Source organism: Equus quagga, chromosome 17 (genome assembly GCF_021613505.1).
Source record: "Equus quagga isolate Etosha38 chromosome 17, UCLA_HA_Equagga_1.0, whole genome shotgun sequence".
Taxonomy (NCBI): domain Eukaryota; kingdom Metazoa; phylum Chordata; class Mammalia; order Perissodactyla; family Equidae; genus Equus; species Equus quagga.
In genome coordinates this window covers 813,403-837,202 of record NC_060283.1, presented here as the reverse complement: position 1 = coordinate 837,202, position 23,800 = coordinate 813,403, and the positions used below count along the sequence as shown (strand labels likewise).

The window sequence follows — 23,800 nt, the reverse complement described above, 5'->3', positions numbered from 1 at the left end:
CAAATGGGACGATTTTCTTCTTTTTTATGGCTGAGTAGTATTCCATTGTATATATACCACATCTTTTTTATCCAATCATCAGTTGATGGGCACTTAGGTTGCTTCCATGTCTTGGCTATTGTAAATAATGCTACAGTGAACATTGGAATGCATGGGACTTTTGGAATTGCTGATTTCAAGCTCTTTAGATAGATACCCAGTTGTGGGATAGCTGGATCATATGGTAGTTCTATTTTTAATTTTTTGAGGAATCTCCATACTATTTTCCATAGTGGCTGCACCAGTTTGCGTTCCCACCAGCAGTGGATGAGGGTTCCTTTTTCTCCACAACCTCTCCAACATTTGTTACTATTTGTTTTGGTTATTTTTGTCATTCTAATGGGTGTAAGATGATATGTTAGTGTAGTTTTGATTTGCATTTCCCTGATGATCAGTGGTGATGAACATCTTTTCATGTGCCTATTGGCCATCCGTATATCTTCTTTGGAGAAATGTCTATTCATGTCTCCTGCCCATTTTTTGATCAGGTTGTTTGATTTTTTGTTGTTGAGTTGTGTGAGTTCTTTATATATTATGGCTATTAAGCCTTTGTCAGATGTATGATGCAAATATTTTTTCCCAGTTAGTGGGTTGTTTTTTTTGTTTCAATCCCGTCTTCCTTTGCCTTAAAGAAGCTGTTTAGTCTGATGAAGTCCCATTTGTTTATTCTTTCTGTTGTTTCCCTTGTCTGAGAAGACATGGTGTCCCGAAAAGATCCTTTTAATACTGATGTCAAAGAGTGTAGTGCCTACATTTTCTTCTAGAAGGCTTATGATAGTTTTCAGGTCTTACCCTTAGGTCTTTGATCCATTTTGAGTTTATTTTGGTGAACAGTGAAAAAGAATGGTCAATTTTCATTCTTTCACATGTGGCTTTCCAGTTTTCCCAGCACCATTTGTTGAAAAGACTTTCTTTTCTCCATTGTAGGCCCTCAGCTCCTTTGTCGAAGATAAGCTGTCCATAGATGTGTGGTTTCATTTCTGGGCTTTCAATTCTGTTCCATTGATCTATGCATCTGTTTTTGTACCAGTACCATGCTGTTTTGATTACTGTAGCTTTGTAGTATGTTTTGAAGTCAGGGATTGTGATGCCTCCCGTTTTGTTCTTTTTTCTCAGGATTGCTTTAACAATTCGGGGTCTTTTGTTGCCCCTTATGAATTTTAGGATTCTTTGTTCTATTTCTGTAAAGATATCATTGGGATTCTGATTGGGATGGCGTTGAATCTGTAGATTGCTTTAGGTAGAATGGACATTTTAACTATGTTTATTCTTCCAATCCAAGTACATGGAATGTTTTTCCATCTCTTTATGTCATCATCCATTTCTTTCAGAAAAGCCTTGTAGTTTTTGTCATATAGGTCTTTCACTTCCTCAGTTAAATTCACCCCAGGGTATTTTATTCTTTTTGTTGCGATTGTGAATGGTATTGTGTTCTTGAGTTCTTTTTCTGTTACTTCGTTATTAGAGTATAGAAATGCTACTGATTTATGTAAATTGATCTTATACCTTGCAACTTTGCTGTAGTTGTTGATTATTTCTAAAAGTTTTCCAATGGATTCTTTGGGGTTTTCTATATATAGGATCATATTGTCTGCAAACAGCAAGTTTCCCTTTTTCCTCCCCATTTGGATTCCTTTTATTCCTTTTTCTTGCCTAATTGCTCTGTCCAAAACCTCCAGTACTATGTTAAATAAGAGTGGTGATAGAGGACATCCTTGTCTCATTCCTGTTTTCAGGGGGATGGCGTTCAGTTTTTGCCCATTGAGTATGATGTTGGCTATGGGTTTGTCATATATGACCTTTATTATGTTGAGGTAGTTCCCTTCTATGTGCATTTTGTTCAGAGTTTTTATCATAAATGGCTGTTGGATCTTGTCAAATGCCTTCTCTGCATCTATTGAGATGATCATGTGGTTTTTATTCCTCAGTTTGTTGATGTGGTGTATCACGTTGATTGATTTGCGGATGTTGAACCATCCCTGTGTCCCTGGTATGAATCCCACTTGATCATGATGTATGATCCTTTTGATGAATTGCTGAATTCAGGTTACCAAAATTTTGTTGAGAATTTTTGCATCTATGTTCATCAGCGATATTGGCCTGTAGTTCTCCTTTTTTCGTGGTGTCCTTGTCAGGCTTTGGTATCAGCGTGATGCTGGCCTCGTAGAATGTGTTAGGAAGTGTTCCATCCTCCCTAATTTTTTGGAATAGCTTGAAAAGGATAGGTATTAAATCCTCTCTGAAAGTTTGGTAGAATTCCCCAGGAAAGCCATCTGGTCCTGGGGTTTTATTCTTTGGGATATTTTTGATTGCTGTTTCAATCTCTTTCCTTGTGATTGGTCTGTTCAAATTGTCTGCTTCATCTTGACTAAGCTTTGGGAGATTGTAGGAATCCAAGAATTTATCCATTTCCTCTAGGTTATCCATTTTGTTGGCATGTAGTTTTTCATAGTATTCTCTTATAATTTGTTGTATTTCTGCAGAGTCTGTTGTTATTTCTCCTCTTTCATTTTTGATTTTGTTTATTTGAGCTTTCTCTCTTTTTTTCTTTGTAAGTCTGGCTAAGGGTTTGTCAATTTTATTTATCTTCTCAAAGAACCAGCTCTTTGTTTCATTGATCCTTTCTACTGCCTTTTTTGTTTCAATAGCATTTATTTCTGCTCTGATTTTTATTATTTCTCTCCTTCTGCTGACTTTGGGCTTTGTTCTTCTTTCTTTAATTCAGTTAGATGTACTTTAAGGTTGCTGATTTGGGATTTTTCTTGTTTGTTAAGATGTGCCTGTATTGTGATAAATTTACCTCTTAATACAGCTTTTGCTGTATCCCATATGAATTGGTATGGCATGCTATCATTTTCATTTGTCTCCAGGTATTTTTTTATTTCTTCTTTAATTTCTTCAATGATCCATTGCTTGTTCAGTAGTGTGTTGTTTAGTCTCCACATCTTTGTGCCTTTCTCAGCTTTTTTCTTATAATTAATTTCTAGCTTTATAGCATTTTGATCGGAGAAGATGCTTGTTATTATTTCAATTTTTTTAAATTTGTAGAGGCTTGCCTTGTTTCCCAACATATGGTCTATCCTTGAGAATGTCCCATGCCCGCTTGACAATAGGAATGTGTATTCTGCAGTTTTTGGGTGAAGTGTTCTATATATGTCTATTAAGTCCAACTGTTTTAGCTTTTCATTTAGCTCCACTGTTTCCTTGTTGATTTTCTGTCTGGATGATCTGTCAATTGATGTGAGTGGGGTGTTGAGGTCCCCTACTATTATTGTGTTATTTTTGATATCTTCTTTTAGGCTTGTTAATAGTTGCTTTATGAACTTTGGTGCTCCTGTGTTGGGTGTACAGATATTTATAAGCGTTATTTCTTCCTGATGAAGTGTCCCTTTGATCATTATGTATTGGCCTTCTATGTCTCTCTTTACCTGCCTTATCTTGAAGTCTGTTTTGTCTGATATAAGTCTTGCGACACCTGCTTTCTTTTGTTTGCTATTAGCTTGGAGTATTGTCTTCCACCCCTTCACTCTGAGCCTGTGGTTGTCCTTGGAGCTGAGGTGTGTTTCCTGGAGGCAAGAAATTGTTGGATCTTGTTCTTTAATCCATCTTGCCATGCTGTGTCTTTTTATTGGAGAGTTCAGTACGTTTACATTGAGGGTGATTATTGATGTATGGGGTTTAATGCTATCATTCTGTTGTTCATTTTCCAGTGTTTCCTTTGTTTCTCGTCCTGTGTGTTTTAGCCTACCCATTGACTTCTGCAATTTCTTATGCTGGGTTTTTTAGCTTTTTCCTTATTTATGTTTTGTGTCTCTGTTCTGTTTTTTTAGTTTAGTGGCTACCCTGCAGTTTGCATTCAGAACCTTGTGAATAACAGTCCATTTTCTGGTGGCCTCTTACTTCTTTAGCTTAAACTGATTCAATCCCTTTCCTCCTCCCCTCCTAAATTATTATTTTCATCTCTTATTCCAACTTGTGTTGTGAGTTTGTGGTTAGAGCCATAAGATTGTCTTTGCTTTGGTGATTTCCTTCCCTTTATCCTAATGCTATAGTTGAATATTTGCTATCCTATTTGGTTCTATCTGTTAGTCTCCCTACTCTGTATTTTGTGACCCCTTTCTCCCTTTTTTTCTTTTTTCAGGTATGAGAGCCTTCTTGAGGATTTCTTGTAGTGGAGGTCTTGTGGCTACAAAATCCCTTAGCTTTTGTTTGTCTGGAAAGGGTTTAATTTATCCCTCATATCTGAAGGATATTTTTGCTGGATAGAGTATTCCTGGCTGAAGATTTTTATCTTTTAAAGTTTTGAATATGTCATTCCAATCTCTCCTAGCTTGTAAGGTTTCTGCAGAGAAATCCGCTGAAAGTCTGATAGGGGTTCCTTTGTAGGTTATTTTCTTCTGCCTTGCTGCCCTGAGTATTCTTTCTTTGTCCTTCATTTTTGCCATTTTTACTACTATATGCCTTGGAGTAGGTCTTTTTATATTGACAAGTCTAGGAGATCTGAAAGCTTTCTCCACACACACTTCTTGCTCAATCCCTAGATTTGGGAAGTTCTCTGCTATTACGTCACTGAGCACACTTTCTCCTCCATTTTCCTTTTCCATGCCCTCAGGAATTCTGATGATTCTTAAGTTGCATTTTCTCATTGAGTCAGCTGTTTCTCTGAGATTTTCTTCAGTTTTTTAATTCTTAGTTCTCTTTCTTCCTCTGTCTGGAGCCGTTCAGCCTGTCTATCTTCGAGTATGCTACTTTGCTCCTCTGTGGTGTCTACACGGGCATTCATGGAGTACGTATTCTGTTTTATCTGATCCATTGTATTTTTCATCTCTAGTATTTCTGATTGATTCTTCTTTATAGTTTCAGTCTCTTTTGTGAAGTAACTCCAGAACTCGTTGACTTGTTTCTCTATATTTCCCTTTACCTCATTGAGTATTTTGATGATAGCTATTTTGAACTCATTTTCACTTAGTTTACCTATTTCCAAGTCCTCAGGACTTAATTCTGTGTTTTTATTGTTTTCCTTTTGGACTGGAGCTTTTATAAATTGCTGGATGGTAGAGGAGCGGTTTCTGCCCATGATGCTGTTACTTGGTTGCAGTTACCGCCTATCGCCACTAGATGGGGGTTGAGAGCCGTGTGTTCTGAGCCCTCCGCTTTCAGCTGCAATGGAGCAGGCAGCGTGGGTTGGGGGAGGAGGGGCACTTTCTCTCACCCCGACCTGGATTCCCATCAGCTCTTGCTCTCTGGTGTCCTGGGGCCTTGGCTTGATGGGGTCCCCCCACACGGAAGCTTTCCGCTGTTAGAGGGTTTCCGTAGCACTGGCGGTGGGAGTCCTGGACGATCCCCGGAGCACGGCCCCTCCCCCGCTCCTTCCCTCACCTGCGGCAGCTATCCCAGTCTCTAGGGGAGGGAGCGAAGTTCTCTCTTACCCCGTTCCAGCTCCTCTGAGGGGGGCTCCAGCCTCTCCACCCTCCGTCGTTTGGCTGCTGTGGTCTCTGACAATCTCTGTGTTATTAGGATTCTTTTGGTTGGAATTCAGTTGCTCCTTTTGGTTGTAATTTGGAGGGGAGGGAGTCCCGGGCAAGCTCACTCTGCCATGTGGCTGACATCACTGTCTGCCTGCTCTAGCTTTTTTGCTGTTCTAATTCCTGCTGTTGTTGCTGTCAGACTGAAGAGGTGTAACTTGTGCAGACTGGGTGCCAGGCAGCCTCCCTGGGTGGGTCTCCCTGAGTCCTGAAAGGAGGAGGAGGTGGCGAAGAGGCAGTGAGTCCCAACAGGCTGCAGGGCAGAGGTGGCACGTGGGGTCTGGGGAGGGAGCAGGGCCTCCTGCTAGGTCCTCCCAACAGAACAGCCTTGCTTCTGTCTGTTGTAACTATTGGGGTGCATATTTGACTTAATTGGACAAAAGGGTTTTCCTACTTTAAAAAGCGTTTGAGCTGTTATTGAGGAAGCAGTAGTAAAAATCTTGCATTAGGTGGCAGAGAGGAAACGTTCCCCATTCAGGCTGCAGAAGTGTCAGCAACAACAGATACCTTGCTTGCATAATTCACAGTGAGGCTCCAGACCACCTGAGATCAGCTCCTAACCCTCCCCAAGTGGTTGAGTTCCTGATGACGCAGTGTTGCAAATGGTATTGTGAGTAGCTGTGTTCGCAGGAGCACCATCCTAGGGGCAGCAAGGGCCAGGAACCGCCTTTAGATAATGTCATGTGACACTTCCTGACGTGGCAGAAATTTTCAATGTTCCTTCTCTTGACAGCTCTTCCGTGGCCCCCTCCGCTTTTCTGGGGCCTTCCCCTTATGGAGGAGTCCAGCCTGTCCACTCTGCCTGGGAACCCCTTAACCCAGCCCGGCCCCACTGGCAGGCCTGTTTCTCTCCGCAGGGTTGGCCTCAGTGCGCTGCCTCCCCTGGAGCCCAGAGGAAGGAGGGCCACCGCGCAGAGCCAGCTTCTCAGCCTGCGCAGACCCACCCTCTTTGCACACATAGATTTTGTAATACCTCTTATCTCGAAATAGAATTCGTGCATACTGTCGCCAACGACATATGTGGTTGTTTAGAAATCCAGTGTAATGTAATGTAAAAGAAATAAGCAGTCATTTCTACTAACACGTTGTTCACATGTGAGTACTCAGCATGGCTGTGCTGCAAGGCAGGAGCAGTCAGGGCTGGTACCCAGGACAGTTGTGTTGCATGCTGGAGAAAGAAAGTACTTTGGCCTCCTTCAGCTCACAGGGTGGCTGCATTCCTGGACAGATGAGTGTGTATTAAAACTGAGGAAATACTGACTACAGTAATGTAAGAAGACATTAGGATGTAGCCTCAGATAATTGTGAACTGATTTTTACCTTTGTGCACGTCCAGTGGGACATGCAGATGAGTTCTCAAGGGAGAGCGAGCGGCTTACCTCCCGGGTCCCTGCCTACAGCACAGTCCTGGGGATCAGCTGAACCGCACATGCCTTGGCTTCACATGTGCGGCCCTTGTGGGGCCCGGCCGTGTGGAGCTCCCATGGTGGGTGGGGGATGACACAGGGGCTGTGCTGTTTGGTTTTGGGGAACAAGTGTGGGAGGAGCTCTGCTGTGTGGGTCTCACTGTGTGGGTTTGAGAGTGATTTCCGAGTGGCTCTGTTCTTTGTCTTGTGCCTAGGATCAGAAAGCTATTATTTTTTTTTAAAATGTCTGTTCTGTAGGCTCGTTGTTTACTTTTTCTCCGTAACTCAATAAAACGTGACAATGGTTAAACTAAAAATGAACCGTAGTAAGTTACTTGCGTTTCATCTCTTCAAACTTACTCTCTTTTTGGATGGTTTTCAGCAAAGTTCATGGTGTCATGTCTTAAATCAGACCTTTCTATTTGATCTCTTTCTTTCATGGCAGAAGTTTCTATACAACTTTTTTTCACTCAAATAACATTCGTGAGAAAAGATTGACTATTTTTCCAGTCGTGTGAGATTGTGATAAACTTGCAAGTATGATGACCTTCAGACCTGACTCTGGGGAGCAGCTGCGCATCAGAAGTCATGCCCCTCACTCACCGGGCCCTTGCGCAGTCCAGCGGCCTGGGACCTGTGGGTCGTGGAGGAGGGCTTGTGCTTGCTTGGCGGCAGCATGCCTGGAAGGTTCTGCACTGACCCTCTCCTTCCCTGTTTTCCAGTCCACGCCTTCTCCTTCGGCAGACCTCCTGGGTCTGGGGGCCGCACCACCTGCCCCCGTGGGCCCCCCACCCTCCTCCGGCGGGCTGCTTGTGGACGTGTTCTCAGACTCACCCTCCGCAGTTGCGCCTCTTGCTCCCGGCTCCGAGGACAACTTTGCCAGGTAGTGGGTCTCCCTGTCCTGAAGACAGGGACTCCCTCCACCCCAACTCCCTACTCGGAACCCCCTCTGCTCCTCCCCCTTTGCCCAGGCCCTCCGCCGGCGGCCAGCTGCAGGAGTGGGCTGTGGTCCTTATTCCAGGTCGCTGGCTGGCAGAGGGGAGGGGTCTGCCATGCTCGTGTGGGTTTGCTCTGTGACTTCCCCCATGAGTCGTGGACTATCAGTTTCCACTAGATAAAGATAGCTAACCTTCTCAAAGAGAAGAAAATCAGGTGAAAAAGCCACCTGGGCTGGTTCTCAGTTGTGTCTCTTGTGCGTGCTGACATTTCGTTGTGTTGTTTCAGCTGTTTCTTCTTTTCAGGATGTTTAATTCTCTCTGCAGCCATGTTTCTTTTTTCTTTCTTCACCACTTTTCCTCTTAACCAAGCTGCTTTCAACTCTTACTTAAATCGCTCTCCTATCTGCCTTCCAGCTAATCAGCCTTTTTTTTAAAGAAACATTCTCCAGTTGCGTAATCGCTGCTTTGTCCCATAAAATCTGTGTTCCCAGGTGTGCTTCACCCTGCCCTGTGACCAGCTCCGAGCACATGGCTTTGACTCCATCGAGATGCTTGTGCATGTGCTGGGTGCCAAGCCCGGCTTCCCGCGTGGTTGTTGTTGCCCCTCCTCCCCCATTTTCAAAATGTAACCGTCAAAATGCTCTTCCCAGCACGTTTTCTTTCCTGTTTTTTTGGTCTGCAGATTCTGTGCCTTTTTCCTTCCTGCTCTCTGTCCCTCATCTGTCTCTGCTGATGTTAAATCTGCCCAGGAGGTATGAGAGGGCTCCTCTTCTGAGTGGAGAGTCTTCGAGGAATGGCTCCTTGTCTTTGGTTGTTGTGACAGTAGCAGAATTCTTGTGGTCTTACAGTTTTTCCAATCTCTTTGTGTGCATAGTGCATGCTGATTCTTATTTCCTGTTACTTGCTGAAAATGACTGAGGAAAGGCAGGCTTAGGCTGGTGCGAATTGCCCATCTCTGGCTGAAAACAGACTTCTTGCTCCTTTTAGAAGTGCTCACTTTGAGGCTGAAAAGCACCACAGACTCCAGGTCGCAGGCACTTGCGCTGCGAAGCAGTATGTGTCCTGGGGAGAGTGCCGGGCTCCTAGCTGGATGTCTTGGTCTGGGTGGTGGTCTGGGGCAGCACCTTCATTCAGCGTTCTTAGCCCTTGCTGTGTCTGCAGGCCCTGGGAGCTTTGGGAACATGCAGTGCCTGGGCCACAGGCCTCCTTGGTCGCTGGGCTCAGGCAGGGGCATTTCTGCAGCTCTCCAGGCAACCCTTGAGGGTCCTCTTGGGACGGTGGAAGGCACCAGTGAGTGGAAGGCACGAGTGGGCAGGCAGTTGGCTGTAACATGAGGCCACGTCGCCATCTCATGGGCAACTCACCCTGTTCCAGGTGCTCCAGGAGGTGTGTGAGAGTTTGGCTGTCTGTGCCTTGACGTGGCTGCAAAGGGTTATTAGGTATCTGATGTGGATTTGGTGAGGTGGAGGTGCAGAGCGCTCCTGGGCACGCACAGTTCATGCTGCCCACAGCTCAGGTATAGCAAGGTTTGCACTCTCCTAGGCTTTCCAAAGTGGTCTTTATTAGCCCATAAATTCCACAGGATCAAGTTTTGGTTGAGATGACGCTTTGAAAAAATGACCAGCTAACTGGACATTGACTGTTGTGTTATTTCCGTCACTTTGTAGGGGATGATTCAGTGCCTTTCCCATTTCCTTGACAAAGGTCAATTTAAAGTGGCTTAGTCCAAACCAACTGTGGTACGTAGGCTGTGTGGCCTTGTGTCCGGAAGGTGGGGCACAGCGGGCTGCTCCTTCTGCAGGTCTGAGTCGGGTTGGGCGGGGCAGCGACTCTGTGGCTGTGTGGCTTCAGGCTCAGCCACCTTGGTCAAGTCTCCTCTCTGTTCCCTGAGAGTCCTGGGAGCACCTGGGTCCCTGTGATCGATTTTGGAAAACGTGGCTGGGCACGTTCTCAGGTTTTGGAAGAAGGTTGTGCACAGTGCCTGCACTGTGTGTTATTTTGTGAAACTTCAGGCATAGCTCAGGCTGGGTAGAGGGCCTCTTGTGTTGAGGCCTGGAGGACTGGACGAGGGGGAGGGGCAGCTGTGGGCCTTGGTGGTCTGTTGGGGCCGCGTGGGGAGCAGGGCTCTGTGCTGCAGTGAGTGGACACAGAGGGTGGAGCCTGGCTCAGCTCTCTCTCTGTGCTGACCACACCTCTTGCCATCTCTGCTGCTGCTTCCTCTCCTTCTGTGCTGCTTGAATTAGCCTGACCTGGCTTCAACTGAGGTAGTTTCTGAGAGACCAGCTGAGACTGTGCACGATGCTGATGATCTTATACGCAAGTAAGCAACACTTGAACCTCTGTGGGTGGGCACCAGCAGTAAAATTTGGACAAGATAGGATGAGTGCAGGAATCACTGGCTTTGAGCTTCTCCAGCCTACCATACAACTGGACTGGGAGATTTCGAGGTGGGGGCTGCTTCTGCGGAGTGTCTGTCTGTCAGGCCCTCCCTGCCCATGTACCTGTGGGGGGCTCCACGTGGAGAGCCAGCCCACCCCCCACTCTGGACCGCGCCTTCTCCTTCACATGCTGGCCGAGGAGCCGCAGAGTGCGGCTGGCCCCTAGAGTGGCTAGCTCCTGCTGCATCCACGTGATGTGGCACCCGCCCCACTCCCTCTTCCCTTTTTTGGTCCCAATTTGCTGTGTAATTGTGATTTATGTTAGAGGAGGCCCGACCACTTTCAGCTCCTCTGAGGTACATACAAGTAAAAACTAACACGTTATTTATTTTCCTCTAATTCTGTGTAGTGTAGAGACCGTGTAGTGAGTAAAACCCTGGGCCCCTGTGCAGTACAGACACTGACCCTGCCCTGAGGAGAGGACGGCAGAGGAGGAGAGGAGACGGGAGGGAAGCAGAGTGCTGAGTTGCCGAGGGGTGGGCCGCCCGGGTGTGAGTACGCGAGGCCTGCACATAGCCCGGGGTGGGATGCTGATCGCAGGATTGAGGCCATTGCCTGCTGTCCGATGGAAGAGCCTGTGGTCTGACCTGGAAGTGTGGGCAGGTGCCTTGGTTCCTGTGTCCTGCCATTAATTCTTGACCAGCACTCTGATGGAAAGCAGAGTTCCGACCCATCTCACGTGCTCACGCCTTGGTGTGCCCGTGTCACTGCTCCCTGCTCACCCTCCGTCTCCAGTGGGCGCTCTTCATGGTGTGCTTTGCAATATTTTACTATTTTTCCCTTCCCTCATCTCCAGTGGAGGTTTTTCGGGCCTTAGTGTTTGTTAATCTCTTTTTCAAAATCTTTATTTTCAGTAGGTGGCTTTGAGTGATTCACATGTCCCTTTTCCCCTAGGTTTGTCTGTAAAAATAACGGGGTGTTGTTTGAAAACCAGCTGCTTCAAATCGGACTTAAGTCTGAATTTCGGCAGAATTTAGGTATGTGTTTTAATTCCTCAATGAAAACTTCTTTTAGAAATTATGGGGAGAGAAGATGGTTCTTTTGGACATTTGTCATCTATCTTCCCCGTTGCTAGTAAGCTGTAAAAAATAGTCCTTTCTCTCCTACCACTTTGCCTCTTGACTATTGGCGTGTCTTGTAGTGAGCAGAGGATCCCCCTCTTGGGTGGTAACAAATTGTGTTCATTTTATATAAGTATTTATCTCCCAGTATGAGCCACTTTGTGGTGATTCCATAGTTTCCATTCAATTTCAAAGAGAATGCTGATCACAGTACCACATGAATATCTTTTATAGGGGAAATACTTATTTTAATAAAGAATAATTTAAAAAAAATTATAGGGAGAAAATATTTGCAAAATCATATATCTGATAAGGGTCTAGTTTCCAGAATACATAGAGAACTCCAACTTAGCAACAGAAAAACAAACAGCCCAGTTAAAAAATGGGCAAAGGACTTCAATAGACATTTTTCTAAGGAAGACATACAGATGGCCAAAAGCACCTGAAAAGGTGCTCGACGTCACTGATCATTAGGGAAATGCAAATCAGAACTGCAGTGAGACACCACCTCATATCCATCAGGATGGCTACTCTCAAAAGGACAAAAATAAGTGATGGTGAGGATATGGAGAAATTGGACCTTGTGCACTTTTGGTGGGAATGCGAAATGGTGAAGCTGCTGTGGAAAACAGTATGGCACTTCCTTAAAACATTAAAAATTGAGCTACTGTATAATCCAGCAATTCCATTTCTGGGTCTCTCCTCAAAAGAAGTGAAAGCAGAGTCTTGCAGAGATATTTGCACACCCGTGTTCACAGCAGAATTATTCACAACAGCAAAAAGGTGGGAACAAGTCAAGTGTCCATTGATGGATGAATAAATAAGAAAACTGTAGTCCATCCACACAATGGTACATTATTCAGCCTTAAAAAGGAAGGAATCCTGACATGTGCTACCACATGGATGAATGTTGAAGGCATCATGCTGAGTGAGATAAGCCGGTCACAAAAAGACAAATCCTGTGTGATTCTGCCTACCTGAGGTCCCCAGAGTCTTCAAGTCTGTAGAGACAGAAAGTAGGGTGGTGGGTGCCAGGGGCTGGGGGATGGGGAGTGAGTGTTTAATGAGGACAGAGTTTCAGTTTAGAAAGGTGGAAAGTTCTGGAGATGGATGGTGGTGATGGTTGCACAACAATGTCACTGTGCTTAATGCCACTGAGCTGTGCCCTTAAGAATGGTTAAGATGATAATTTATGTTACGTATATTTTACCACAGTTGAAAAAAAAAGCTTTTGAGTCCCTTCCCAAAAAATTATGCTCACTGACCATGAGGACCGCTGCCAAGGGGAGGCACTTCTGCACTGATGATGGCCCCACTTACTTCTTGGCTGCCATCATTGAGCCTGTGAGGACTCATTTTTCTCTTTTGTAAAAACAAGTGAAAGTTTGGGGAGAAAAAGAAAAATAATACAGCTGCCTTCCAGGGATCTTTTAGGGATGTTGTGAGGATTAACAGAATAATTCTCATGGGAAATTCTACATTGAAATGGATTGTGATATTTTATTTCTGATTTGATTCAGATGTTAAACTCTGGGCCGTGATCACTTCACCTTGGTTTTGGTTGTTTTTTAAATTGTGGGAGGAGTGATGCCAAACTGCTTGTCATTTTCAGGATATTTGAGGTTCACTTTCCATTCTGAATTCAAAGGGTGTAAAAATGTTCACAAAGGTTTGTGTAAAGATTTCTGTTGTGCTGTAAGTAACTGAAGATGGTAGAGTGTGCTTGGTGTCCGCCAGCGCCGGGTTCATGAGCTGCTGCAGTGGAGGGCTCGGGGCATCGTTCTGGAGGGGCCACTGACCCCCTGCCCCGTGGTGGAGGCAGGTCCAGCCAGGCCTCCCTCGGGGGGTCCTGGGCCGGGAAGGGCTGACAATGACTGTGGTGGCCTAGAGGCACAGGACCCGGAGCAGGGGTGCTCCTGTGTGCTTCCCGATCACCTGTGGGTGCACGGGTTCCCCGTCCATCGTGGAAAGGTGGGTGGGTGAAGGCCACGCACACAGGCTGTTGGAGAGCAGGAGGCCCTCAGCGGTGGGAGAGGTGATCTTTGTGCCTTGTGGCGAGAGTCAGGGGTCACAATGCTTCACTTAAATTTGCCTAGGGGTGGGGGTCTCTTTTGTTTTTCACTGCTAATATTCAGGATATGTGTGAAATGATGTGCGTGAAACAAATTGTTTTTGTGTCCTTCTAGGTCGGATGTTTATATTTTATGGGAATAAGACCTCCACGCAGTTCTTAAGTTTCACTCCAACACTAATCTGTTCAGATGACCTTCGGGCTAATATCCTTGGTTCCATTTCCCCATGCCTCTGACAGACAGTAATTGGGGATTTAGAGGAGGGTTTTGAGGAAGTTGTTTTTGTTTTTTTATTTTGATCGGAATAGCCAGATGTTTCCAGGTGCTGTAGTAATATCCAGTGATCTTCCCACGTCTGAGTTCTGTGTGGACAGTGCGTGCAGAAATGACCTGTGGGCGTCTGCTCGCACTTCATTTGGCTTGTTGGAGTCACGTCTCTTTCACTTGTCTTGTTTTGGGACATTATTGTTAAGTCTCTCTGAGCTCTGGTCTCCTTCTCTGGGAGTTTCCTGGAGAGAGCTGCTGCCGCTCACAGCAGAGCAAGCGGTGGGTGCGCTCCCCGGGACTGAGCCCATGTGCTTGGGACGAGCTTGTGTTTGCTTCCAGAGGCTCTGTGTTCAGACTGGAGACTTGCCCCTAATAAACACCAGAAATATAATTAGAACTTTCCCAGCTCATGTCAGCTGTAGTATCAAATATCTCTTCCTCCAAGGATGGGCCAACCAGGTAAGCTAAGGGTGCAGAAGGCCCCAGCTTGACTAGAGAAGGATGCCACCTTTCCTGAAGAAGACCCATGTGAAGCGGTAGCCTCCTTAGCACAGGCCAGATCCATTTTTATTTTAAGATAAATGCGTTTTAAATGTAGGCTATTAAAGCCAAGTGTTTCAAAATAGTCATTAAAGATACACGTATGTAGGATCAGCTATCTTGAAGGTTTCATCCAAGATCAGGAGACTTACAGAGCCCCTCACTCCTGGGCTTACTGGGCGCCCTAGGACCAAACGGCTTGCTTGGCTCGGGCGCACTTTCTCACTGTTGAAATGGCCTCCTTGACATGTACACATCTGAGCCTGCAGACCAAGCCTGTGGACCCAACTGTGGACGGGGGCGCGCAGGTGCAGCAGGTTGTCAACATAGAGTGCGTGTCTGACTTCACAGAGGCGCCGGTCCTCAATATCCAGTTCAGGTAGGAGCCCCAGGTCATGGAGTTTGCTGGCTAGGGGATCGTATTACTGGCCCCCTCTTGCCTGGAGCTGGGGTGGTGTGAGGGCTGGGCCTGCACGCAGCTGTGTCCCTGGGAACAGTTTGTCCTCACTAAGCCTCAGCATCCTTCAGAGGGTGTTGTGAGGACCGAGGGAGTAACCCAGGTAAGTGCTGGTACCCATTGTGCACACTGCAGTATTAGCTGTGGAGAGTATGGGAGATGTGGGGAGAGAAGGTGTGCCCAGGACTCTGTGAGACCAGGACGAGCCAGCCTCTGAGATTCCTGATAAGTGGTGCCATCTTTCTGAGGCCAGTCCTTTCAAGCTGAGAAACAGAGGGATCTATCCCATGGGGCTGGGGAACAGCCAGGTCCCGTATGCCACTGCTGGGCTCGCTGCTCTGGAAGTCAGCTGCAGGGTGATGGGTCTCTCTGGATCCTCGTCTGGGTGTGTGAATTTTTGCATAGTTGTACTCAGCATGCACACCATCTTGATTATTTTTTTAAAAAATGTGTTTTGTGTTGCTGCTCGATTCATTACTATTATTTTTCAGTGACTACAATGGGGTATACATGATCAATCAGTTCCCTGTTGGGTGTTTTGTAAGGTTAAATTTTTTTTTTTTTACATTTCATTTTTTCCTTTTTTTCCCCAAAGCCCCCCAGTACATAGTTGTATATTCTTCGTTGTGGGTCCTTCTAGCTGTAGCATGTGGGACGCTGCCTCAGCGTGGCCCGATGAGCAGTGCCATGTCCGCACCCAGGATTCGAACCAACGAAACACTGGGCCGCCTGCAGCGGAGCGCACAGACTTAACCACTCGGCCACGGGGCCAGCCCCGTAAGGTTAAATTTTTTAAAAGCTCATTTCAAATTAAAAACAGAGAAGTAAAGATTGTATGCTTTGTAGAATTTAGGGAAATAGACCTGCAAATTCTTGTTTCATTCTGTAGGCAAACTCTTTTCTTTAATCTTTTCATGGAAAAAAGAAAAAAAAAAACTACACAATTTACGCCAACTTGGAGTTGTAGGAAATGGACTGGTGGGGACAAGTGAAGAGGTGATAGAAGACCCGAGGTTGGACATCCTGCCCGAGGCTTGTCCTGGGGTTGATGGGCCCATCTGCCAACACGTGCACAGGAGCAGTTCGTGTCACGTGTCTGGTTTGTTGGTCTTTATCTGTGAATGACATTTCACACTGAGATAGAGCCTCTCTGTGACTCAGTGCTGCTCTTCCAGAACACTCCATCCTGCCCTTGTGGACAGGACAGTCCCCTCTGACAGACAGTGGAGTCCCGCCCGACCCTGGAGGTTTGCAAACTAGAAATTATTTGGCTCTCCAGTTGAGTTTCAGCTTTCCTGGATGTCCCTGTGCTCTTCTCAACACGTCTCTGTGTTCTCATAGGTATGGGGGAACCTTTCAGAATGTGTCCGTTAAGCTGCCTATCACACTCAACAAATTTTTCCAGCCCACAGAAATGGCTTCTCAGGATTTCTTTCAGCGTTGGAAGCAACTGAGCAAGTAAGTTGGGAGGGGCGAGGGGTGGGGGCTCCTAGTTTCGGACTCGGCTGAGAGTCCTTACACTCTTCTTGGTTTCTCACAGTCCTCAGCAGGAAGTGCAGAACATTTTCAAAGCAAAGCATCCAATGGACACGGAGATCACCAAAGCCAAGGTAGATTCCTGTTTGTGGACGTTCCCAGAGTTAGGACACCCCACCGGGCTCCGAGGAGGCCGGTTATGTTCCCGTCCTTTGAATAGTCCTTGGATCTCGCTGCCAGCGTCCCAACTCTCCTGTGTCTTTTGCACAGATTATTGGGTTTGGTTCTGCACTCCTTGAAGAAGTCGATCCTAACCCTGCAAATTTTGTGGGAGCTGGTATCATACATACCAAAACCACCCAGATTGGATGCTTACTGCGCTTGGAGCCGAATCTGCAAGCCCAGGTCAGGCCTCTTGAGGAAATGGCTAAATACACTTAAACTGATTTTTTATAGTGGTGTAATTTATACACAGTGAGACACATAGATTCTAAGTGTAGTAGTTTGATGAGTTTCAACAGATGTGTATTCCCATGTAACCCCTACCACCCTATTGATACATACAACATTTCCTTTGCCCTAGAAAGTTCCCTGGTGCCTCCTCTCCATCTGCCCTGGCCTTCCCTAGAGGCAGCCTCCATGGGGCCCGCCATCAGGCTGCGATGACCCTGAGTTCCATGACTCAGCCAGGTTGCTGCATGTGTCCCCAGTGGGCCCTCGTGCTGGCCATGTGGCACTCTTTCACAGGGATGCGCCCCAGTTGGTTTACCCAGTCCTCCTGTTGATGGACATCTGGGCTGTCCCAGTTTGGGGCTGTTTTGAATAGAGCTGCTACAGATATTCTTGGATGTGCCTTTGTACAGACATGTGTTTACATTTCACTTGGTAATACCCAGGGTGGAATTGCTGGCTCGTAGGGTATGTGCGCAGTTAACTTTGCGAGAAACTGCCACATTGTTTTCCAGACTGGCCGCACAATTTTATACCAATAGCGTATGGAAGTTCCAGTTGCTCTACCTGTGCACAGGCCCTCGTTATCATCAAACTTTTTTACTTTAGTTGCTGAAAGCCTGTTTGATGCTTGAGTCTTTGTAAAACAGTGGGCGCCTCCAGAGAGAGGCTGAGCAGAGGGAGGTTGAGGGGCTGCTGGGCGGGGCCTGGCCCCAAGGCCGTCTGCTGCCCAGGCTCTCTGCCCAGGGCCGCATAAGCCCCGGTGTGGCCACTGACCTGCTGTGTTCTCCATTTCAGATGTACCGACTCACACTGCGGACAAGCAAGGAAACCGTCTCTCAGAGACTGTGTGAATTGCTGTCAGAACAGTTTTAATCCACAAGGGTGGAGTATCAGGCTCGTGTGTCTGTGCATTTTTCTTCATCTCTACCATTTGTCTTCATTACCATGCTGCAAATAAATACCCCCGTCTGCTGTCGCAGCACAGCACCTCCCAGCCCTGCTTCTCCAGCCCTTGGCCCTCCTGGGGATGGACGGGAACACAGGCGCGCAGTTTCAGAAGAAGAGCCCGAGCCTGGACTGCAGCCGGCCTGCCAAGTCAGAAGGAGGGAGCCTGGATCCTGGGATCAGTTTTTATAGAAATCAAGACAGTTCTGTGGTTAAATCTACAAATTAAAGGGAAATTAGAAGTTTGAATGAAAATGGAAATTTTTTTGAAATTTTGTTGAAACACCACTGCTTTATTGCTGATAGTTCATCTCTGATTTTCTGAGAGAAGCAGCAGCATTTTCCTGTAGTAGAGCTAGATTTTAACTAGGGCGTTTGGCTGTTTTGGTGGGTGAGGCTAGGTGCAGGAGGCGTGTGATGTAGCTCGTGAGCTGGTGAGGTGCGTCCACATGTAGCCTGGGTGCCATCCCCAGCCCTGGGAGCATGAGCATGGCGCCTGTGGGCTTGCTGCAGCATTGGCCGGCAGTGTTCCTAATGCGGAAGTTAGGAACATTTGTGTTTTTAATGACTCTCAGCACCACCATGTGTCCTGGCGAGATGTGTCCTGTTCTCCTCCTTGCACCATATTCTTAAAGGAACATTTGTAATGCTCTCTGACTGTCTGAGACCTGTTTGCAGTGTGGTGGGAGCAGGGTTACTGGAAGCTCCAGAGGTTATGCATCCCACCTCACTGTCCTTGGTGCTCAAGTGAGTGCACTGTTATCGTAGTAGCCAGGGGCTGGTTCCTGTTTGTGACTGGAGGGCTAAATGTGGGCTGGGACATGAGCTGGTCTCTTCCCTGTTTGGTGGCCTTAACCTGTCAGTGCGGTTTGCCCTGGGTCGTGACTGTAGGCTCGGGTGCTGTGGACCTTGGCCTGTGTGGTAGGGGAGGGAGGCCTGGATGTGGTGAGGAAGCAGGGGGCCATGCTGGGGATGAGCTGTAGCCCGTCCGCTGCAGCTGCTCTGGTCTCTCCGCTCTCGTGGTGTCACCCTGTGCTGGCTGCCAGGCTGCAGGTCTGCACCCTGAGATGGCTGTGACAGGAGCAGAGCTGAGCCAGGGCCTCTGTTCTGTTAGTGGCTGATGTGCCAGGTGGGTGACTGGCACAGGCTGGCAGGTTTGTCCTAAGTAAACATGTCTGTGTTGTCAGTAGTTGAGGGACCTAGGAAGACCCAGGGCCCTCCGTCGGTTCTCCTGGTTTAGCAGTAGGGACTGGGCTCCTCAGACGTACCTGGGGGAGCCACATGGGGCACTGAAGAGCACGGGCCACCCTTTGCTGCGGTATGGGTCCTGGGGAAGCAGCTTCAGGGAATCGCTGTCTGGGTGCTGGTGCCACTGCAGGATGGTGTGGCTGGGGTCCTTGCCACGCTACAGACACTCCCACTCAAGTTTCCCACACCCACCATTCTGTGTAGCCCCTGGGCTGCATGGTCTGCCATCCATGTTGATTTGAGTCACTGGCATCTCTGTGTCCTGTGGAGTCTGCAGCTGGTGCCAGCGTGTGGTGACATAGCAGTTGACAGTACCAGGGTGGCATTGCAGATTGATGTCGTGGCTGTGCCACTAAGGTGATGTTCGTCATGCTTTTGTTCAACCTGCTAGACAGTGCGTGGTGCTTGGGTGCTGCCATGTGGACCACCAGCTCAGTGGTGGTTTCCTGTGTCAGTTGATGTCCTCCCTAGAGAGTCAAGGCGGCTCTGCTGGGCTTTCACTGGGGGCCATTCTAGGTGAGGATCCATCAGTAAAGCATGTTCCTTTCCAAAGAAAAATAAATGCTAGAACAGTGACCAGAGTGTGTGCTGTCTTTGGAGGGAAAAGCATCCCAAGTACAACTCAAGGCCCTGTCTTGTGGGCTGTGTGGGCTATTGAACACTGATGACATGGGCACGGTGCCTGCCCTGGGTGGGACTGTTCTTCCAGGTCACAGGGCTGGAAACTTAGGTGCATCTGAGATGACGTGCTTTTGCCCTGCACTTTGGTTCGGGCTGTGTGGTTGACCTGTGGACCTCATCCTGGTGGGGCCTTCAGCATGGCCTCACTGCTCCCCACGTCTCAGTGTCTGTTGGGGTCCTGTCTTCTGGAGGCCTAGAGGCTGAGGGACAGGTGGACCCAGGGGGTTCCTTCCTGATCTGAGGGATGAGAGCTCACATGGGGGTGACCCCCACCACAGACGGGGTGCACAGACCCACAGGATGGAGGGTGTCGTGGGAGAGTCCTGATGAGGGAGGGACCCTGGAGGTGGGCCTAGAAAGAGCAAGAGGGTCTCTAGGGGGAGGGGAAGGGAGGGTCTGGGGCCTGCGGCATCCCTTCCTGGTCCGGCCTGATGCCCGGTCCAGCCCCGTGGAGCAAGTATGGGTCCAGGGCTTGTGAATGCCTGAGAGGCGCAGGAGACGGCGCCGGCAGAGCTCACAGGCCAGCCTCTGTGCTTGACCAGCGCCAGTTTATTTGTCATCTGTTCACGGTGAGCTTATTGTGCACACAGGTGTGACACCCCCTTCCCAGGCTGAGCTCGGCTGGCGAGTGGGTGTTGCTGCTGGCCGGCACCTGCGTCTGCCCTCTGGCCCTGCGTCACTCTCCCTTCCCTGACTGTGTGGTTCCTCTGCTCGCTGCCGTCTTTGCTGCTGACCTATGCCTCTTCCCCGCCCATTCCTGCCTGGTGCTGCCAGCCTCATGACCCGTCCGCACCTCCCCAAGGTGTTCCCTGTGGAGTGACCTTCCTGGCCACGCTCACCCTGGCATCTGCTCCTTGGGCCATCTCCAGGGTTCGGTTCGGGCAGTGCCAGGCAGCTGCCCTCAAAGCCTGGAGGCTGTGCAGACAATTGATGGGCGTGGCCGGAAGTGCCCCTGTGTAACCCACTGGGCCTGGTCAGGGGCTGCGGGACTTCTGTCTGGCAGCCCCTCTCCTGGCAGGTGCCCCAGTGAGCTGTGTCTGAGGCTGGGCCTATGGCCAGGAAAGGGGCTGCCGGCCGGGGGAGGTGTCAGGAGCAGTGCTTCGTCCTCACCCACTGGGGGCCGGGCCTCTAGTCTTCGCAGTGCTGGGGCTGGCACGCACAGCTGCTGAACACCTGTAGCGTGAGCACCAGCTGCTGTCCCTGCGCTCCAGGATCTGGGCAGGGCAGCACCACCTGCTTCTCATAGGAGCCAACGGGATGGCAGCAGCTACAGTGCGTGTCCACTTGCTTGGTGTCAGTGTTGAAGCTGCAAAGAAGCCATGACAGGGAGTATGGGTCAGGGCTGTCGCCTTCGGGAGTGTTCCCGCTCCTCCCTGGTCAGTCCAAAGAAAGGTAGACACTGAGATCTCAGTGGGCCCCTCAGGGTGTGATCTCCTGCTGCTGGCCTCCCCGTAGTTGGGGGCGGGGCAAGGGGTGGGACTACTTCTCTGGTGGATCTGCTCCAGCTCCCACTTGGTGCTGCCTATGTTGGACAGGGCAGGTTCCAAGCTCAGGGCTCAGCCCCAGGCGGAGGCTACCTGGGGCTGACAGCTCACCTGGCCGAGGAGGCACAGAAGCCCTCGCAGCGGGTCACTGTCACGTTGGCTTTGCATCCCTGGTAAGTGACCTCCTCCTCGAGCTCCCTCACGCTGCAGACTCCTGGGAGCCAAGAGGTGGGTGGTTAGTGCCAGCCCCAGGGTATGGCTGGAGGGCAGGTGTGGCCTCTGGATGCTCTGCACTGGACCCTAGGAGGGTAGGACCTCAGACAGCTGGCACTGGGCCTCGGGTTTCTCAAACTTCTGTGTGAAATAGTGAGCAATGCCAGCTCAGTGAAACGAAGAAGGTGTAGCCGTCAGCTGAGTAACTGCTTAGATGAGCCTGGGGTCCCATGTGGGGTGCCTCCAGTGGCGTCTTCCCTGGGCCCCTGCCCCAGGCTGTCTTCCTGTCCCATCAGTCTCCCCATGTCCGAGCCCTTCTGAGCTTAGACCTCACAGCTTTGCATGGGAACAAAGCCTGATGGGCTCTCATTCTGTGTTTGCCTCCTGAAAGTTGGCTATACTGGGAGTCTCCAAGGTCAAGGGTTTTCTCGGAGGACAAGGCAGATTGCCAGCAATGGGCCCATGTGACCCACTCTTGGCCCCCAGCCTCCCCAGTCACCTCCCTTCTTGGCCTAACACCAACCTTTGGGTGTATTACCACTGGTCTGTTGGGCCGAGAACCTGCAGGAGGATGTCACTGTCCCCAGGGGGGACAGATGGCATCACGAGAGCTCCCTGCAGGGGCTTGTGCTCACAGAGGGGGAGGAGTGCTGACCCAGCTGTGAGTTCTGGCCTGTGTCTATCCCAGTGGACAATGTTCGCCAGATGCCTCGGGCACCTTGGCAGCTGGCAGAGCAGTGTTAACATAGAAACTGCCAGTGCGGAACTTGAGTGAAAAAGCTCGAAGAGGTTCCTGAGCAAAGACTGGACAGTCTACCCTGCTTTGCCCACCCTGCCCACGGTCAAGGCTTCCCCATGGACTTGAGCGCCCATCTGCCTTCTCTGCTGGACATGGGGATGAGAGGACTGGTGGGGATGGGGCTTTGGGTGCATCACCCTGGAACATTGCCCTCAGCTGTCCTCCCCTCCTGATCTTCTGCTCCTGCTCCCTCACCCTGCTTACTGGGGTCCCCTCCCCATGCACAGCCTGCACCAAGTCCTTGTCGCACAGGAGAAAACGTCATTGCAGACAGACCTGCCTAGGGGAAGACCAGGGATGTGTGAGGGGAGGACGGATGCCTTGGAGGGAATACCCAAAAGCGGGGGGAGGGGCGTCACTGGAGAACACGATGGGCTCCGGCAGGCCTGAGCACAGGAGGGCAGAACAGAGCTGGAGGAGGCTGTAGCACTGAGATCTGGGCCAGCACTGATGCTAGAAGGCTGGAGCCCTGGCCGCTAGTTGCCACTCGGCCCCCAGCAGTCACCCAAGGTGAGAGCCACATTCATGCCTTTGTTTTCATTTCTGCAACCTGGGGGATGGTTGGAGTAGTTGAACCCCAGGGTCCCTGATAGCTGTAAGCTCTCCTGAGTTCTGGAGATCGCAGCCATGGGAGACTGCTGACGGCACCTTGAAGGGAGGCCAGGACTGCAGTGGGGAACATGAAGGGGAGGGGATGAATCATGAGTGATCCCAGTGCAGGACAGACATAGAGGCGCAGAGATGGGAAAGGGGACCTCCTGGGGGAGGCCAGTCGCTTCCTTCGGCCAGACTGGGGCTGGCTGGAGAGGTACCCGGAGAGAAGGGGAGAAAGGCGCCAGAGCTCAGTTGAGGAGGACTGGGAACAGGCCCCGAGGACGTGAGGCAACATACAGAACAGGATGAGCCAAAAGAGGGGAGGGGGCCAGGGGAGGAGGCAGGACTCAGACAGCCACTGCCTACTGGTGGGGCGATGTCCTTCCGAGATACCCCCAAGGCACAGCTGAGGACACCAAAGCTCTGAGACCTAGAGTGACACAGGGGATGGCTGGTAGAGGCAAAACTGGAGCTCCAGCCTGGGTGTGTGTAACTCCAATCTGTGCGCAGCACCCTGCCTTGCTCTGCTGTACCCAGGAGAAGGCAATGCAATAGGTAGAGGAAAGGAGACATTCCCACCATGATGACTGGGTGAGTCTCTGAGAGTGGGGCAGGGTGTGATTGGAACAGAGGCTGAGAGGTGGTGAAGGGCCCAGATATTCATCAGGAAACGTCCCTGAGTACTGCCAAAGGTGGAGAGGCAAGGAAAGGAGGAAGCTGTGCAGCAAGGATTATAATGATGAGATACAGTGATGTGACTTACCGGGAGAGATGGGGGGAGATGTGATGAGAGAAGAGACGGAAGGGGCCCTGGTGGAGAAGGACGCCTCAGTGGGAAAGGAAGAGCTTCCATGCACAGTGAAAGAGCTGGTCAGGAAGACAGTACGCAGCAGGCTAGTGGTACTGGGCTGTCGAGTGGTGAGGTTGGTGGCTGGGGAACTCGGGATGGGTGTAACTCCCAAGGTGGATGACATGAGGGGAGCAGTGGAAGGTTGCGTGGTGAGAGAGGTAGACTGTGAAGTGGTAGAAAGAGAAGACAAGGTGGAGGGGACGTGGGTACTAGGTGTGAACCTGGGTGTCGGCAAAGGGGCTGTGGTAGTAGAAGTGGACACAAGAGGGGGATGGGTAGAGACATGGAGAGTTGGTGTGGAGGACAGAGAAGAC

General features: G+C 49.4%; 2 protein-coding genes across 4 annotated transcripts in view; one reads left to right on the top strand and one right to left on the bottom strand.

The window, feature by feature from the left end:
* AP2A2 (adaptor related protein complex 2 subunit alpha 2) overlaps positions 1 to 17,872 on the top strand; it is a 96,819-nt gene extending 78,947 nt beyond the window's left edge. For all 3 annotated transcript variants that reach the window (XM_046643285.1, XM_046643286.1, XM_046643288.1), the window contains 8 exons: positions 7,693 to 7,853; positions 11,241 to 11,323; positions 13,594 to 13,683; positions 14,542 to 14,665; positions 16,085 to 16,201; positions 16,284 to 16,353; positions 16,490 to 16,624; positions 17,468 to 17,872. In XM_046643285.1, the coding sequence (XP_046499241.1) occupies positions 7,693 to 7,853; positions 11,241 to 11,323; positions 13,594 to 13,683; positions 14,542 to 14,665; positions 16,085 to 16,201; positions 16,284 to 16,353; positions 16,490 to 16,624; positions 17,468 to 17,545 (858 nt within the window). In that variant the 3' untranslated portion in view covers positions 17,546 to 17,872. The remainder of the gene's footprint in view (positions 1 to 7,692; positions 7,854 to 11,240; positions 11,324 to 13,593; positions 13,684 to 14,541; positions 14,666 to 16,084; positions 16,202 to 16,283; positions 16,354 to 16,489; positions 16,625 to 17,467) is intronic.
* A 2,208-nt stretch (positions 17,873 to 20,080) lies between these two features.
* The window catches only part of MUC6 (mucin 6, oligomeric mucus/gel-forming), a 29,389-nt gene continuing 25,669 nt past the window's right edge, over positions 20,081 to 23,800 (bottom strand). Inside the window, exons 33-35 of the mRNA XM_046644060.1 lie at positions 23,400 to 23,738; positions 21,142 to 21,244; positions 20,081 to 20,852 (exon numbers count right to left, since the gene is read on the bottom strand). Coding sequence (XP_046500016.1) covers positions 20,675 to 20,852; positions 21,142 to 21,244; positions 23,400 to 23,738 — 620 coding nt within the window. The 3' untranslated portion in view covers positions 20,081 to 20,674. The remainder of the gene's footprint in view (positions 20,853 to 21,141; positions 21,245 to 23,399; positions 23,739 to 23,800) is intronic.